At 35.3% G+C, this 19,799-nt stretch overlaps 1 protein-coding gene across 1 annotated transcript in view; it reads left to right on the top strand.

Annotated features, from left to right (window-relative positions):
• The window catches only part of LOC107732639 (otoferlin-like), a 58,698-nt gene that overhangs the window by 4,895 nt on the left and 34,004 nt on the right, over nt 1-19,799 (top strand). The window contains exons 3-5 of the mRNA XM_016544038.1: nt 9,485-9,573; nt 15,452-15,551; nt 17,869-18,065. Of these exons, the coding sequence (XP_016399524.1) occupies nt 9,485-9,573; nt 15,452-15,551; nt 17,869-18,065 (386 nt within the window). The remainder of the gene's footprint in view (nt 1-9,484; nt 9,574-15,451; nt 15,552-17,868; nt 18,066-19,799) is intronic.

Here is a 19,799-nt window from a genome sequence, read left to right as displayed (position 1 = left end):
TTTTCTAATCCTGCTATGTGCAGCTGAGTACACCTTTCAGGACTCTTGCCAGCTGTACTCATTGTACACTCTCAAATAGACTATTCATTTGAATCAGAATGGACCCAGATATTGTTTATGCATGAGCAATTATCATTTTATCTTCAACAAGCTCACAGACGCTGGCAAAGACAAAACCGGATAATATAATTTAACCGGATATGTCTTGCTCTCATAGTAAAATGCTTCATTTTCTCCAAACAATCTTTGGTTCCTTTTTTAATGTAATATAAATAACATCTAAACGCTTCTCAATGCTGTGTGGCTTATTATTGCAGTGCTGTTGCACAGTGCTTTAGGCCTGCAACCTGATGTTGACTGTGATGGACAGACAAGGTTCAAAACAGACGCTTGCTGCAGCTATGTGCAAAATTGCCATCCTTTACATCAGCTCTGCAGGAGTGCCTGTCTTTAAAACATTGATTTTATCTGCAGGAGTCCAGCAAGAAACTTTGTTGTTAATGGCAGCTGATGTGAACGTTTGGCACTCGCACTGTTTAAGGCTTTTCTTGTGGTGGATGAAACTGTTTGGATGTGTACAGATTCTATTGCTTGTAGCTTAGCAGTTTAATGGCAAATGTAAAAGAAAAAGGGAGTGATTGATGGAGAAAAACTTTGCTGAATCCTTTGTGGCTGGCAATTTCTATCCAATCTTGTAATGTCTAAAACCAGGGGAATATGAAAGCCAGGTAGTTCTTAAACAGCTTTCAAAGAGTGGTTGGAAATATATTGACTTAACTTTGATAGACTTTTCACCTGTAAATCATAACTTGGCATTACAATTTGTAAAAATGCCAATGTATTCGCTTGTGGGAGATATTTCGGTCATGAGCTTCTATGCTATTTATGTTCCACCATACATGGAATTGATTTGACTTATTGGTAGATGGTATAAACATGCCATCTGGATTTTATTTATAAATAAATGTGTTAGGTCTTTCAGAGAAAGTTTCTCTGGGATTGGTCCTTGTAGAAGACAAACCAGCTCAGATGTCTTATTAAATATAGAAAAAGCTGTGTGGTGAGCTGTTTTTCTTTCACAGTGTCAATTATTTAAATTTAATAGTTAATGTTTCTTCAAACTTCTTTAATATGTGTGAAGGAACATATTTCTAGTTTTGTTTTGAAGAAAGGGTACTTGAACTTCACTAATGGGGCTGTGGGGGGGGTGCGTAAAACAATAAATGTTGGGAAACGCTATATACCAGGACTAAAATAAGGGCCTAGTGAAATGCATTTTCTATGAATGCTAATGAGTGAATGCTTGAAGTGATGACATAGTTGCACAGGAATTCATCATATAACCACAGGCAAAAAAAGTATGTTAAAAAAATGAATGCTTGTCCCTAAATCCTTTTTTGTTTAAAAATGTGTCTGCAAAATATGCTATTATATAGCACTACTGCTGCTCTTTGTATTAATGCATGCATATGCATTTAAGGATGTTCACATGCGAAGACTGACAAACTGAATTTTCCCCGCCCTATTACTCCCCCATGCATTTAACTGTATAATCAAACACTCTCTGCTGGAGCTTGTTATTGCTGAAACATGCAAAGCTAGCCCCCAGTTCATGTCCATCACAAAACTTCAGCTATGCCTATCACACTGCATCAGTGTCTCAATGAAGAAATAAGAGTTGCTTTCTCATTATTCTGATGGGGAATTGTCTCATCATGACCAGCAGATCTAATCTAATATGATCATTCTCCCAAATGGCCCAATGAAGCACCAAATTGCACCAATCTCTCTCTTTTGTCAGTCTAATTATTCTTTCTGTTCAGCTTTCCAACAGTTTTAAACTACATGCTTCACGCTGACATTTTTCTGAAATGTGAAATCTTGACATTTCACATTAGATGCTGTGTTTTTAATTTGGAGCGTGAACAAATGTTGTGCACAGAATGATAATCCTTCAGTTTAGATCACTAATGAAAAGGTGGCAAATTAATTTGTTGTTTTAAATCCACCTTTGAACTGAATTTATTGAGCAGTGATTCTCAACTGGTTCTTATTTTCTTATCCATTTTTAAAAGTGAATAAGCTTATTTATTTTTCTATGCCATCTGTGCACATGTATGATTAGTTGCATTGTAATTATTTATTTGCTTTAGCATTGTTTTTCTCTGGTATCTGTGATCCAATCACAACAATTTTGTGTATCAGTAGAGAACCATTGATGTAAAATATTCTTGTAGGAAGGTGTTTTTAGACAAATAAATGAACAAAAGTTCTGGTGATTCTTTTTTTTAAAGTATGTTCAAAAACAGGCTAGCATTTAGCATGTAACTCCCTTATTGTCATAGAGTGCACAATCTGCATACTTGCATACTACAGTGCTGCTGGCTTCTGGTAAAGTCTAACATTACTGACCCCTGTCTTTAGAATTTGTAAAACAACATACAGGCATGTAAATGCATGTCTCCATTTCTTATGATGCTTGAGAGATTTAATGGCAAAGGAAAATATTTCAGCTTGCTGTGACTCAGAAGTGAGTGAGGTCACCTAGAGAAGTCTGCAGAGGGTGAGATGTTTGAGGTGCTGCAGGAGAAATCACACACTGTGAGGCCATATGGTGTAGAAAGGGAAGAGCGCAGAAGTAATGGCCACATTAAATCATTTCAGATTACTGCGGTGAATCAAAACAATCTGTTTTTAATAAGCTTAATTAGCTGAAATGTTCCTGAGAGTTGGCTGCAATAAGAAGTGCTTTAACTTGCTGTATTAATGTCAGGAAGCGTCTTCATGTGGCAGAATGAAACATTACGGAGGCTGGAAGATAAATCTGAACATAAGAGCTGAGAAATTAAGATCAAATAACTCAAATTGCAAGAAGCGACTAAACCATATAGTATGTGAGAAAGAGATAAACATGTAGGAGAGGAGAGGAGGAGAAGCAAAAGTGGAAGGGCAAGCGAGAGCGAGAAAGAAAAACACCAGGGGGCTTGACTGAGCAGGCTGATTAGAGATGCGGTTTGATGTCAGGACCAGTGCACATTTTGTACCTAATAGTGAGACATGGATTTCACTGAAATAGTTGAGTGTTCATGCATCTTTCCATTGTCTGAATCACAAACAAAAAGAAAGGGAAGAAGTGAGGGGGAGGGAGATGGGGCATGTCAAAGCGTGTGATCCTTTGCCATTGAATAATTCACTCTCCATGCATTTAAATGGTGAGGCGGCTCTTAGTTTGTTAGAGCTGAATTGCAAACTCAAATCACCTCATGTCTTCATCACTGGAGCAGAGAGCTCATCTGTTCACAGCTTATATAAGAGAGCCATTGGTGGGAGAAATTAAATGCAAGTAGGTAAAATATGACTGAGGTTGATGATAAAACCAGGGTGCATGTTTTTAAGTGAAGTAATCTGTGTGTTTTTGATTATTGTGGTGATTATTCAAAGCTCAAAGGGAGTCTTGGTCTTTGCAATTTGATCAATCATTCATATTCAGCGTTTATATTAACTACTTCAGACTTGGTTCTAGTGTAGTCTCAGATTTTTTAAATCAACTGTAACTTCAATTGTCTCCTCTGACCTACGTATATTCAATTCAAGTATATTTGTACAGCGCTTTTCAAAACTCAAATCACCTCATGTCTTCATCACTGGAGCAGAGAGCTCATCTGTTCACAGCTTATATAAGAGAGCCATTGGTGGGAGAAATTAAATGCAAGTAGGTAAAATATGACTGAGGTTGATGATAAAACCAGGGTGCATGTTTTTAAGTGAAGTAATCTGTGTGTTTTTGATTATTGTGGTGATTATTCAAAGCTCAAAGGGAGTCTTGGTCTTTGCAATTTGATCAATCATTCATATTCAGCGTTTATAACTACTTCAGACTTGGTTCTAGTGTAGTCTCAGATTTTTTAAATCAACTGTAACTTAAATTGTCTCCTCTGACCTACGTATATTCAATTCAAGTATATTTGTACAGCGCTTTTCACGACACAAATCATTGCAAAGCAACTTTACAGCAAATTAAGTTTCTACAATATTTAGTGGTAGCTTATCAGTAGTGACTGTCAGTCAATGTACATATGGCAGAAATGTACGGAAAAATCAATTAAAGACGTAATCAAACAGACGATGAACATTATTAACAGCAATTATTATATGATGCAATCAAACTTATAGCAAAAGGTGGTAGTTCTGTATGTTCTTTTAGGGTTGGCATCATCTGAGGACCTCAGATGTATATAACAAGTATATATAATTGTTTGGATTAACGGTATAGTTTTGAGTGACTGTCCAAAGCCAAAACAAAGATTCCAAAAGAGAGTTTTTACAATGATGCCATGAAAGACAAGAGCCATTTTGGGTTCCCCAAAGAACCTTTCAGTGAACAGTTCTTAAAATAACCATTTTTTAGTGTAAAGAACATTTTAAAAATCTAAAGGACCTTTTCCACTATATTGAACCTTTTGTAAAATGGGAAGTTTCCATGGATGTTAAAGGATAGATAAAGAACCTTTATTTTTAATAGTGTAGTACATTTGTTAGCATGAAAGAGATCATTTAACATATTGTCACTATTATTTATTTTTATTACATGACTCTCTGAAATGCTAGACCCTGATTGGGCAATAGCACCATGCATGTTTATATGTAATCATGTTTATGTACAGTCAGCCTAGCAACAAGACAAACACTGATATCAGTGTTTGTTTTGTTGCTATGCTGATTGTTTTGTGCTTTTTAATTGACAATTTTTAATAATAGACAGGTAAAATTATAACATAATCATAATCAAATAAAAATCTAATTCATTTGTTTACTTGTTGAATAGCTACCTGTACATTATCCCTTACATTTATTTTTATTTATAGTTTATTATGAGTCTGTTCACAATATAAACACTGCTTAATATAAATATTTGGGGTTTAGAATCTGTGAAAAATCCATTTGTAACATGTTTCTCTGATTTGTGTGAGTCTGCAGTGTATCCCAGGGGTAAAAAATAGAGTGAGAGATGAGGAAAGATTGAGAATGAACTCTATTTCTCAGAGTTATCTCCAGTGAAATAGAGTCCAGTCAAAAAAGACACTGAGCTCAAACCATCTGGCACCAGGATGGGCAGATAAGTCTTTTTTTTTCATTGACATAAAAATGCTTCAAACAGGATTATTCCATAACCTGTCCTGAACTTTATTTTTATTTCTTAAAGGTTTTATGTACAAACTTGGGAAGTGATCGTCAACTAATCTGAATTGCAATTTTCTACACATTGCAGTCATTTTCTTAATCATTGTTTTCCATAAACAACATCTAAACATCCTTAAAACAACATAATTTTACAAGCAAACTTGTATAATTAAAACTTTTTTGATGATATATTGAATTTGAAGTTTATTTTTCTTACCATATTTCCTGTTTTAACCATGAATATAACAAAATGTGGTGAAGCTTATGCTTAGAACATTATGTGAGAGAATGTGTCATGCTATTTTTATTTCCTGGGTTAATTAGTCATGGTGGGGAACTGTGAGCTAGCGCTACATCTTTGTGTTGATGAATGCAGCCTTCTTACAAATGCTGTTACAAAAATATCTCTGAGCTGCAGATAATTTTTTTAATCAGTAGCCTTATCATCCACAAAGATAATTCAGAAATATCCCTCATCTGATTTGTATCTATGGGCACAGTCACTGTAATTCCTTCTAATCAGTTCTCTTCAAAGCCAGCAGCATTTGTAAGGGTGTTATTAATTATTGTAAAGGGTTTGTTGCAACTTGACACAGATTTGTTGTAATAACATTGTCTGTAATTATTGGTGGCAAAGTGAATTATGCACAGCTGTTTACATTTTCACACAATATTTTGGTTGTTCATTAATAGGGATGCACCATATACATGTATTGAGATTCTGGCTGATAGCAATATGTCAATAGTTAATTTCATGTTATGGTCAATACTCGAAAAATGGCTAATGTTAAAATTTGGTGCTATTTTGTCTAAATAAATTACAAAAAAAGCTCTTTAAAAATACAGAGTTCTGGCATGAAACTCTAGATGGCGCAGTCCGACGTGCAGTAAGGTACGTAAAAACGGTGTTGCAGAAATGTACGCAGAGGTACGTATTTTTATGAGACTGGGTTGAAATTACCATGCCAATCCCTCCCGAGAGTTGTCATGACAGAAATAAAAATCAAACGTTTTACAAATGCATTAAGCATCACAATAAGATAATATTTGCTGAAGATTACATTTAACAGGGTTATTAATTTTTTAAAGATGAACCTTTAAGTAAATTACCATCCTACAATATATTTTGCATCACTATTAATTTATAATTGTGCTGAGCTTTAACATCCCATCAGATAATTTTAAATATGATTGATTATCTCACAAAATGCTTTTAAATCTCAATGGTATGCTTGTGTGATAATGATTGGCATTTGTTTTGAAGCATATGACTTTATGCAGCTTGTAGTCATGAGAGTGATTTCTAATAGCTTTTTCAGATTTGTTTAGATCCACAGGGAGCATGAAGCAGGTTAAAGAGATGACCCCTATCTCAACTCTTCTTTTTCTTAATTCTTGCCCGTACTCTCAGAACCGCCTCTCACCTCAAGCTTTATAATAAATGTACTAAAGGCCAAACGTACACGGGGGATTGTAGAGATGAGTGAGTTTAAAATAAGCCCTCACTGCCAGTGATTCCTTTCTCTCTAATGAGCAACTCCATCTCCTATTGTTTATTCTTCTTCATATTTTACACCCTCTGTGGGAGTAGATGCTGCACTGGAGCTGAGGGATTTGAGGGGAAAATCCTCATTGCGCTTGGCTGGACATTACCCTGTGGGTATTTGGCTCAGACCATGAAGCTAAGCAAAGCGCACAATTCCTGCAGTACTCCATCAGCGACTCCTCTCTGTAGATTTAGCATATAGACCTGTGCTGCAGACTGCGCAGCTGCTCGAGTGCAAATGGAGGCAGTTTGAGACCTCTAGTAAATCTCACACACATCCTCCCTTCAGCCTTTCGTGTTCGACATGACTTCAAAGTTTCCATACATGCCATATGACTTCTCCCGTGTTTCCATTTTTCCCTTCATTGTTATAAAATGTTCAGTTGTAGTGCTGTGTTTGCATCTGGTACGCATCTCTCACTCTCTAGTGCGAATCATGTCTCTCATCGCATTAACTGCTCATACTGTGATGAGAACCCATAACATTCAAATAGAAAAATGATCCTAATGTGTTTGGAATTAAAGACTGTGGGTGTCCTGTTGACAGAAGTTCGCTTGTGTGTGTGTGTATTGGTGTTTGTGTATTGGTTTTTGTGTTTGTGTGTATTGGTGTGTGTATTGGTGTTTGTGTGTGTGTGTATCGTGTGTACTGGTGTTTGTGTTAGCTCAACAACCAAGCTTTTTTTTCATTAAGTTTCACTTAGATTCTTAAATACGTTATTTTCTTGTGTAAGCCTCATTTGCTTACTTTTTGCTTACAAGCTGTTGTAAAACTGCAATTTTCCCCCTTTTTTTTTTTGGTTTAAAGATACTGTATGTGTGTCTTTATGCACAGCTGGATGTAAGTCTCCTTTTTATGCAATATTTCTGAGGCTAAAATGTACACATGGTGCAGTTTCACCCACTGTCAAGAGACCAGGAGTTCGATTTTAGATAAAATTGTTACCCAATTGCCCTGGTTCATCTAATCATTTCTGCGTACTGATGAAACTAGTAGCCTTATTATGTTGTATTTACGTTCATATTTGTTCCCCCTGCTCTTTGTTACAGGGTTACTGTATGTTTGCTTTTTAAAAAAGAGAAGGAAATAGGCATTGGACCAACTGCAGACTTGTTTTTCTCTAGCGTCTCTGGTCGCGTACACCGTGTAAAGTTTTGAGAAACATGTAAATATTACTGTTTAATTTTTTTCTTAGTTGGAAGTATTAATGTAATTTGAAATTAATACTTTCATTCAGCAAGGATACATTCAGTTGATCAAAAGTGAAAGACATTTATAATGTTAAAAAATTCAATTTATCAAAGAATCCTGAAAAAAATCTAATTTTGCACAAAAATATGAATCAGCACGACTATTTATAACTGTAATAATAAAAAGGAATGTTTTTTGAGCTCCACGTCAGCATAATAAAATGATTTCTGAAGGATCATGTGACACTGAAGACTGGAGAATTACATGAGAAGTCCATTTTAAATGTAATTATGTTTCCCTAATAGTTATTATTTAACAAATATGTCTTGTATAACTCCTTAAATTTATTATTAAATATCATTTAATTAAAATGGTAATTACATGTGTCAAATGAGTCATGTACTGTAGACATGCACTGTACGTCTTTTCCATATTATTTGTTTACACCATACTAGAAGAAGAGAAACAAACATCTCTGATATGCTTTTAATAGCGCCATTAACAACTATGTGTTCTGTAGACACGTCGTTATCACTTCTTGAATTGTTCAAGACTTTGCCTGTCGAATGCGGCTGTCACTCCTGTAAATAACCCAACTCTGTGTTCAAAACAGGATTAAACAGAAGTGACAACCGCATTCACCTGCATGTGGCCTCTGTGACTTTTTTAACCACACAACAACAAATCTCATTGCCTTAGTCAGAGCATCCTGGCCAGTCTCAGCGCTGCACTGATTTATTTGGCAAGAAACATTGTGGTCCCACAGCCTGGCAGTGGAGTACCGCTGTTCTCCATAATCGCAGTGAAACAGAACGCCTCAGCAGCCCTCAGGGCAGCCCGTTTGTCTGTATAGATCAGTGTGCCAGATGGGAGTCCGTGTTCTGGGATCTAATGCATCATCCCACTGTTAAGAGCCCTAGCCGCAGAAAAGACTCCTGCAGTGTCATAGATTGCAACAATTAGTTTAAAAGGGAATGCAAGTGGGTCATCCTTCAGTATATATCCTATATAATATTCACACTGAAATCCATAATAAATTTTGGCATGTTAATAACAAGTAAATGGCAAGTGACTAGTGTTATTTAGATTGAAGCTTGGTCATGATAGAGAAAAACAGTTACATTAAATTCTGTTCCTTATGGATGCCTGTTTAAAACAGCATAACATTTCACATTTGCAACTTTATATGTCACAATATGACTATTTGTTTTATTTTAAACTTGATCTCACAATTACCTTTGTACTCTGAGGCGTAAGCTAAACAAGCTTCTTTAGATTCCCAAGCATGGCACAGTATCGATAACATTCAGCTGCTGATTTCCTGTTTTGTTGTTAATGATTTCCTGCAGAACACTTTCTTTTTACTGGAATGCCATTAATGATTCTGATAATTGTCTAGTTTTGGTTTGATATGATAAGAAATGATTGCCTAATAGTGTGGTGGGGTGCTAGAGCTCTTTTGGATTTTATGTTATTTCAATATAATGTGGATAATTAGCATAAAAAAGTCTATAGTCTGTTTAAACAGATTGAACAGATTGATTTTTGTTTGGTTTGTTTTCCAGGCATTCCGTTGGCCAATCGGGAGTCAAGTGGACGGCGACGAGATGCTGGAGATACAAGTGTTTAATTACAGCAAAGTCTTCACTAACAGGTATAAGAATTAAATAATTTGATATGCAACATCAGATCAGCTAAAAAAGATTTATTGACACACATCTCTATAGATTTAAGAGTATATGTTTAGAAAATACAATCTAATCAAGACATGTACAAGAATTCTTGCAGTCTTAAAGGGGTCGTATGATGTTGCTAAAAAGAACAGAAACACACGGCGGGCTAGAGTGAGCGGAGGCCGGCGGATTCGACAAAGGAGCGTCTGGTGGGCTTGCGGCAACCACATGTGACGACCCCAGGCTGGACTCCGCTTCGTCCACGGTGAAAGCCGATCCGGCGGTCCACAGCGCGAAGTTGATGTATTTCCTCAGCGGCCAGCACGGATCAGCTCTAGGCATGACGAAGCGGATATCGTCCTCTTTTGGAAGACCAAACAAAGTAGTTTCGCTTTCACAACGAAACACACAGCGCCTTCATGACATGGCGGCGGCGGCGGCGGCGGCAGCAACAATACTACAGCGAGAATAAAAGTTACGCCTTCTTTCTTTGCGTGAACATTTGGGAGGCGTTATGCAAATCTTCCCACATCGTGACGTAGACATTTGGGGGCGTGTTAGAACGAGCCGTTTTAGGTAGGCATGGTTGACTCTTAACTTTTATAAAGAATATCTCTTTGGATTTGAGACTTTAGTCTTTGCAACTTTACAGATCTTCTTTATGCACCAAGAGCTTGTAACACTTCAAAGAGAAAGGAAAAACTGAAATCGCATCATATGACACATTTAACAAATCTGAACAAGATGTTGAGTGAAGCAAGGCTATAAACAAAGCCCAAAATACATTTCCATTTAATTCAAGTAATTAACATTCATGGCTTCAACCTGTGGTCTCCAAACAAACTTCAGCAACACAGCACTGGTTATTTAAATATTCTCTTAGACAAACTAAGGCTTGTTTGTTTTGCACCAAGTCTTTGTTATTTCCATCTGACCATATAGGACCTCATAACTCATAATTGCTGAACTCTTTGTAATGCTGGTTTTCATAATCATGCTGTTTTGACAGTCCATTTGCAGTGTTGACAATTTGAGGTATTTTTAGATAATATTATACATGATAACTACAGGGATGAGGCCACATTTGACAATTCCTACTGCAGGATTTGCACTATAAACATTTATTGTATTTTTAAAAAAAATGTACTACAACCATTATAGTATTATATATTATAAGTGTTGTAATATATATATATATAAGTGTTTATAAGTATTATATATTATAAGCGTTTATCTCTCCTTTATGGAAGCCTGTTTCTGCCACTGAATAAAAAATAAAAAAGGTAATGTGAGTTTTTATCTCACAATTCTGACTTTTTTTCTCGTGGTTGTGAGTTTATATCTCGCAATTCTGACTTTTTTCTCAGAAGTTTGAGTTATAAAGTCCAATTCTGAGGGGGGGGGGGAAAGATTGATATGTTCTCAAAATTGTGAGTTTAGGCCTATATCTCACAATTCTGACTTAATAACTCGCAATTGCGTGTTAAAAAGTCAAAATTGTGAGATATAAACTCGCCATTCTGAGAAAAACAGTCAGAATTGTGAGTTTATATCTCACAAATCTGACTTTATTTCTCAGAACTGCAAAATACAGTACAGAATTTTTAGATTTTAAAAATTATTTTCTAAATGATTTGAATGTTTCTCTTCATGTTTATAAATAAATTAATAAGATGTTTTAATATTAATATAATGTTTTATTAGTTTCTTTCTTAGAAGAGTGGCAGTAAAAAATTCTAATTTACACTTTATAAAATTTATGAGATATTACAAATGAGAGAGCAGGCACAGGATAGAGATCCACCCTCTAGGTTCCGGTTATAGTATTTTCTAGAAGCTTGATGGGATGCAGTGCAGTGTTTTTTTCTGTACTTGTACCTGTCAGTATTCACTCTAAGTTTTTCCCTCACTGCTCTTTTTCTGAAAGAGTGCTGTGGCGTGTTTCCATCCACTGTCTTCCTCTAGAGGTGGTGGATAGGCTGACAGTCATTACTAGCTGTTCTCCACTGAATGTGTCCTGAAGAGTATGACACTCCTGCTGATGCAGGCGTCAGTGTGTGTATATATGGTTAACATCCTGCCGTTTCACTAGAATACATCAGATTCTAGATTGAGCTGAGATGTTAGGTTGCAGTGGTGTTAACAGATTCTCTGTTGCTCTTGCTTGTGAGCGAGTCTGATGTCTATTCCAATCTAAGTCAGTTCCACCAGTCTGGCTGCATCTACGTGACTAGTAAATCAAGTAAATCAACAGCTGTCAGTAGAAAAATCTACCATGACTAAGTTATTTTAATTATGGTGTGCAATCAATGGTCAGCGCTTTGTTTTGTAAAAAGTAATATACTACTGTAATATTATTACTTTTGTAATGCGTTACTCCCAACACTGGTTATCATAGGCATTGTTTGGAGTTCACAGACATCTATTGTGGTCTGAATGACACCTGTGAATAGATCACAATGTATAAGAAAAGCATCTGCTGAATAATTCACATGCCACCGTGACATATGTTAACCACGCAGCTCGTTAGCTATTTGTTTGTTATTTACAGATGTAATTTCTATCCATCATATGCATTACGTACTGTAGCTGACCGTATCGACAAACACCATGTGATACCCCGAGCTTTGCAAGCTCAGTAGATCGTGACAAAACACCAGGTGTGAGACCGATGTGTAGCTCAGAAACTCTATCTTCTTTATGCAAGACTTTAAGGTCATTATAAGACTTCCTATCCTTGAGAAGATTCATTCAACATTGCTGTTGTTATTTCATGACCAACTGACCACCAGGTGGAGATTTCTGCAAAGGCATTAATAGGATGCCGTCCTGCAATTAAAGTCAATATGAGAAAAAATCAAATGACTCAAAAGAGACAGTAAAGACGTTAAAATGATACAAAATATTTCTGTTTCAGATAATTGCATTTTTGTGCAAAATTCTGAAAAATGCATCATGTTTGCAATACTTAAGTACCAAATTAGCATATAAGAATTATTTCTGAAGACTGAAGTAATGGCTGGTCAAAATCCAGCTTTGCCATCAAAGGAAATTGGCTACATTTTAAAATATCTTAAAATTTAAAACATTATTTTAAATTGTAATAATAATTTGCACTGTTTTTGATCAAATGAAGGCAAAGAGAGACATTCAAAGATGAGAAACATTTAAAACGTCTTATAGAAACCCAAACTTTTTAACAAACTGTGTTTTAAAAAGTAGTGGGAGTTAGTTTAGAAGTAAGCTTGAGTCCAATGTAATGTAACGTTTTATGTCAGTGGATGTATATCAGAAGTTGGGCTGCATTTTCATGTATTTAATTTAGTGATATCACTGGAAGAGAGAGCTGTGCAGGAGAGAGCACTCCTGCTCTATAATAGGATCTGCTGCTGATGACAACTACAGCGAATATGCAGAAAAACAAATTCCAGCTCCAACACGGCCACTCATTATATTACTCACTAATGAAGTGAAAACTCCTGCTCAGCAGTTCCTTGGTATTACATACATACATCCCTGCTGTAAGTTATTTTTTCTCAGTTTTCAGTAGAAGAAAGGCTCATTGTCCTACTCAATGTTTTTCTCTTTTCTTTAATCTTTCCCTGTCTAGCTTGTTCTTGTTTGAACAATGCTTGAAACTTAATATTACGAGCACTTTCTGTGTCTATTTGCCTCTTTAAGATGAATCGCTTGATGTATTCCCCAATTGTAAGTCGCTTTGGATAAAAGCGCCTGCTAAATGAATAAATGTAAAAATGTAAATGTCAATGTCAGTGGTGGTTATGGCCTTTACAATAGCAATAAAGGTCATATTAGAAACAGTAAAGTAGTAAAAAGAAGTCAAGACTGGTTACCATTTAGAACACAGATCAGATCACAGATAATCAGAAATCAACTTGACTGTGTCATACGAATAAGACTAAATTTGTTTCAGTATATTGTAGGAAATTAATTTGGTGGTTGAGTAATGCTTGGAAAAAAACATGTTCTTTTTACATTACCTTAGTAAATTTGGGTATTGATGCATGGTCTTTACATGGTCTACTTATAAAATGACTGCAAATTAATAGATATTTTAGCTTTTAGCTGTTCATTTCTAAACCCTCACCCAGTTAGTCAAAGGCTTTTGAATTCTCCAGTTCTGACCTCTTCAACAAAAGTCTAGTGACTTGACAAGGCAGGACGCAGTAAATTATGGAGCAGATGAAAGTCAATTGTATGTTGTTTGTTCAGAGGATCAATAATGTATGTGTGGTCTTTAGAAAAGTTGATCAGGAGCCAGAACCTGATCCAGGATCAGTGAATTATTCACCCGTGGATGTATGCGGTTCACCGACAGTCACAAAGCCATTATTTCACCACTGAAGTGGGCACATATCAATCACAATGGTCGTTTTTCCTTTATCGAGTCCCTCTGGATGAACAATGGTGCTGAGTGTGTCATTTCACATCCGAATACAGCTGTAGCTCAGAGGCAGGTGCTAAAACTGTTAGCAGTTTAAGTGGTTTGATGTGTTTTCTCATCAAATTCACTGACTACATGGATAGACCCGCCTGTCTTTCTCTTGCTGACAGTGATGCAGTAATAGACAAGAGAGAGTGTGTGTAAGCTAACTACATGTGGCATTTAATTGGTCAGTCCAGAGGTTCTGATTGCTTTTCTTCACTGCATGTCACTTTTCATACAGAGAGTTGAGTTAACAATCAGAACAAAGACACATCACTATCGCCCATGTGTTTGTTGATCTTCTTATGTCTGAATTGTTTGCTTCTAAATTCATGACAGACATTGTGGTTACATACAAAGCATGTGTTTGTGTTGCTGGGAGTGATTGCATCTTTCTTGTTGTAATAAAGAAATTAAACTTCTTTTTTATTGGAAAATGTCTACCTGATTCACAGACGGGAAAGTATTCAGTATTGATTAAACAATAAAATATATATAATTTAATAGTGTTATTTCTTTAACAGTACACAGCCAATTATTTTTTTATGCTGTTAAAGGCTGTTTCCTAACTAAAAATAAATGAATAATGCTTTTGGGGGAAAAAAGAAATCTTGTAACCCCATAAAAGTTCAGTCATATCAGTAGTCTTATAATAGCTGTTTTACCTGAATGCTATTTTTTGTTTTAAAGTAATTAATACTTTTATTCAGCAAGGACAAAATAAATGAGTCAAAACAGTAATTACTTTTAAATTGTTACAAAAGGTTTCCTTAAAATAAAAGCTGATATATTTAACTTTCTATTTATTTATTAAAGAAGCCTGGAGAAATGTATTACAGTTTCCACAAAATATTAAACAGCAGCACAACCATTTTCAAGTGTGATGCACAATTTTCTTGAGCACCAAATCAGCATTTCTGAAGGATTTTTAAAGGATGAAACCTTTGCCTTTGTCATCACAGCAATAAATTATGTTTTAAGATATAGAAAAAATAGCAGTTATTTTAAAAAGAAAAATATTTCACAATATTACTGTTTTTGCTGTATTTTCTGTATATTCTTGAAAAATCATAGAATTTAAACAATAGTATAATTAATCATGGCTGACTGTTAATAATACCAGTAGTAGTACATTTATAAAAATAGATAAAGATATTGTCTTTGAAGTTCATGATATTTGTCTCAGCTTTACATACTTCAAATATTTTAGTTCATGTAGAGTTTATTTTGTGTGTGTGTGTGTTTCACAGTGTTGCTATTTTTCATTCTCTGTCACAGTGTATTTTCCTCACTGTGACCAAACCACCCTTATAAGTTCAGTGCACATTGGGCCAGACCAAAGTGAGTGAAGGGAAGTATTAGATTGTTATTTAACACAGCTGTCTGACTCTTTTGTGTGTGTGTGTTTGCAGGTTAATTGGCACTTTCCGCATGGTTCTGCAGAAGGTGGTGGAGGAGGGTCACTTGGAGGTGTCTGACACTCTTATTGACGACAATAACACAGCCATACGGGTGAGACGTGAGGATCGCAGGCAGTGTGTGTGTGCATGTTTATGTTCTGGTCTGACAGATCAGAAATTTTTTTTTTAAGAAATTAATACTTTTATTCAGCAAGGACAAAATAAATTGTTCAAAACAGTAATTACTTGTAATTACTATTAAATTGTTCACAAAAGATTTCCTTACAATAAAAGATGATTTAACTTTCTATTTATCAATGAATCCTGGAGAAATGTATTACAACTTCCACAAAATAATTAAACAGCACAACCATTTTCAAGTCTGATGATAATAGTAAATTTTCTTGAGCACTAAATCAGCATATTAGAATGATTTCTATAGGATTTTTAAAGGATGAAAACTTCGCCTGTCGTCATCACAGGAATAATTATGTTTTAAAATATAGAAAAATAGATAAGTTATTTTAAATTGAATAATATTTCACAATATTACTGTTTTTGCTGTATTTTTGATCAAATAAATGCAGCTTTCAAAAATATTACCAACTTTAAACAATAGTATAATTAAACATGGCTGACTGCTAATAACAGTAGCAGTAAATTTATAAAGTTTAAAAATAGATATTAAAAAAGCCGTAAAGATATTGTCTTTGAAGTTCATGATATCCATCTCAGCTTTACATACTTTAATATTTTATTTCATGTATAGAGTCTATTTGTGTGTGTGTGAGTGTGTTTCTCACAGTTTTGTTATTTTTCATTGTCTTTGTAGTTGTCACAGTGTATCTCCCTCACTGTGACCAAACCACCCTTTTAAGTTCAGTGCGCATTGGGCTGGACCAAAGTGAGTGAAGGAACGTGTTAGACTGTTGTTAAACACAGCTGTCTGACTGATCTTTTTGTGTTTGCAGGTTAATTGGCACTTTCCGCATGGTTCTGCAGAAGGTGGTGGAGGAGGGTCACTTGGAGGTGTCTGACACTCTTATTGACGACAATAACACAGCCATACGGGTGAGACGTGAGGATCGCAGGCAGTGTGTGTGTGCATGTTTATGTTCTGGTCTGACAGATCAGAAATGCTCTTTTTTCAAATAGCACACCCACTCACAAAAACATCCATTCACATATTTCACCACAGGGGTCTGGTTTTGTAAAACTTGCACAAAAAATTTGTTGTCATGGTTACATGTCTACTCGGAGGCTATAAGGGACCATTCAGTTTTATTTCTCTCTCTCTCTCTGATATCCACCATCATGTGCAGGTTGATTTCCGTATGGATCCTGTTCATCTCTATGCGTCAGAATAATTAATAGCAGCTCTATGATAAAATGTATCGGTTTAGGTTGGAGGTGTTATATTAAACATATTTTCTACATTAATCCTCCTTTGTTGATCTGCTGCAGTGATAGTGAACACTGACTGGTCCTTAGTTATGTTTTGTTTTGCTTAGGGCGATGCAGTGTCATTCATTCATTTTACAGGAGATTGAATAGAAGCTTCCTGAAACTAAATTAAAATATTGTGGATAGGAAAACAAAAACTTTCCAAAAGGAGAGGAGCCATATTCCAACACACATTCTGTTCAAACATTTCTCCTCAATTTCTATTTCTTACTCTACTCAGAGCAATACTTGCACTATTGTAACATTTTTTTGATTGTTGCATCAACAAAGCAACTTTTTATGAAATTATGTAAGCAAAATTATACCACTTTCATGCAACTTAGTCTTTTGATGGATTTTTTTTTTAATGTTGAGATGAGACCTCAGGAAAGCTTTAAATTTGTCTTGGTTAATTAAAGCAGGGGTTATATCTAAGTAAAGTTGCAGCAGGGCTCAGGTTCCCCCTTTTGTATGACATTTGCCCTTGGGAGAAGTGACCATCAGGCAGTTGACAGGGATAAGATGGACTGAGGCTAAATTGTTCCTTGTTCCTTCTAATGAGTTTGTAAACATGAGAAGGATAGGGTAACTGATGCTGACAGACTGATACTGCCACATGGGTTAGCATGACCCTAACCCTAACACTTAACTCTAACACCTAACGTTCTACCTCTCTTCAGCTTTGTCAGGATTACAAAAGTGTCAAATTAAGTGTCTTTATTGCTTGTGAAGCCTGTGAACTAGTTAGTGTTTACTTAGTAATTAAGTTCAGTTTTGTACAGAACTTACTTTAAATAAAATGCATAATAAGACATATTTATGTTTCAAATTATATTATATTATATTATATTATATTATATTATATTATAAAAAAAAAAAAAAAAAGTGAAATAAATATGTACTGGTGTATTAATTATTTGACATAAATATGCATATTTAATTTTCATTCATTTATTTATTTATTTATTTATTATTTTGAATTTCAGACAAGTATTTCCATAGAGATCAAATATCAGACCATGGACGGGAGTGTGAAGGTATGGAGCGATGGTGAATTCCTTGATATTCCAGATGACTGTGATGGAACTTTCCAGTTTGAGACAGAAAGTCTACTCTCTGGACGCAGCCAGAGCTCTGGGACATCACCTGGACGTTCTATCCACGGCATTCCCACATTCCGCAAGTAAGTGTGTCATCTTCTCCAGCCTCAGTTAACACAATCACCCTCATCATCATCCTCTTTATGCAGTGGCACAGATAACTCTGTGATGATAATGGTGATGAAGAAGATAATGAGGAGGAGTAATAAAGAAGTAATCTAACTAAACATATACATTTGTTCATCGCATTAACAAATAATCTTATTCGCACATCTTTTCACTGTGTGGACATTTTTGCTGAATAATGAAGACATGGATGACTGGAATGTGTGGGATGCATTGATTTCCACTAAGCCTTCCAGTCTCCACAGGTCCTCTGATCTATAAATTAGAACCATACACAGACACAAACGTACTCCATCATGGTTTGTGTGTGGGCATCATTAGTGTTTCTGTGTGGATGTGTTCAAATGCTGATGCATATGGATGATTACTGCTAGAAAAATCTATATTGGGAAAGTTGTTTAAAGTTACTACTAGGTAAATTAAAGCAGCCTCAAGAGATTTGTAGGTGGTTTTGGATTGATTTGAAAGCCCCATTTCATTTAGATCTTGCATTTGATATTGGGAATTAACTAGTGAGTATTCAACCAATAAATCTTATTTTTATTGAAACAAATAGTGATCCTGGAATTCAAGTATTCTTTCTGTTTTAAATTGATGTTGTGTTTAGCAAGTGATTTATCAGAGCTGTTTATCTGTTCTGATTGCTTACTCAGTTTTTATGTATTATTTCAAGTAAATCTCCACGAAGACAATCTATTTCATTTAAACTTCAAATTTTCCATATTATTGTGACTTCTTATGTCTTCATTCTGATAATATAAAGTGATGCTCCTAGTTTGAGTGATTTTATATCTATATGCTACTCTGTTCATGTTGCCTCTGGATGTGGGCCTTTACTTCATGCAGGATAATTTCTTGTTAAGAGAGTTATTATTAATAAAGTAAATGAGAAGAGACAGCAAGAGGAGAGAACACAAGGAATCGTTCAGGTCTGAATAAATTGGATGTGATATGATCACATTTCATTATGCATTGCATAGTTGGCATAGATGACAGATGCAAAGTCAGACAAACAAACACACACATGCACACCAGAAAAGTGAATTACTTTTCTCAACTCCTTTCTGCACACTAGCAAGCAAGAAATGCATTTGGAGACCTTAAACAACATATTTTCTGTTTCTGACCGGAAAGAGTGAGCACAAAACCACTGCCTTTCATGCTTTATGGATGACTTTTGAGCTCACACAGAGAGTTACTCTTTCAAAGACCTTGAGCCTTTTTAAAGAGTTAGAGCCTATGTTTTTTGTTCCAAGTTTCTTCCTAGTTATGAACTGAATATACTTTTAAGAGTCTGGCTTTACTACTACTTTGCATTTCACAGCAATTAGCGTCTTTTACCACTTTGAAGAATTAATATTAATTACAAAATGCATGTATTTGTGTATCTACTTATAAAGGTTAAACAGTCTGGAAACAATTGTCTTTAGAGATTTCTTTTAGACACTTAAACGTTATTGTAACATTATGTAGTCATGTTAATTGTCATATTAAATAATTAAAAAAGATTTCCTAATTTTTTTTTTTGTTTACTTGACATTGACATTTTTAATAATATATCCCTCTGTTCTCACTTGAACCTCATTCCTGGTGCTGTTTCATTATTGATTACAAGTCTTAGTTGTACAGTTTTACTTTTAAAAGTGTGTGAGAGTTTTTTGGAGTTTCTCTATGAAGAAAGTGTATGTGTG

Source organism: Sinocyclocheilus rhinocerous, unplaced genomic scaffold (genome assembly GCF_001515625.1).
Source record: "Sinocyclocheilus rhinocerous isolate Xijiao unplaced genomic scaffold, SAMN03320098_v1.1 scaffold1542, whole genome shotgun sequence".
Lineage (NCBI taxonomy): Eukaryota > Metazoa > Chordata > Actinopteri > Cypriniformes > Cyprinidae > Sinocyclocheilus > Sinocyclocheilus rhinocerous.
Note: the sequence above shows the minus strand (reverse complement) of the source record. Positions and strands in the feature narration are given on the sequence as shown.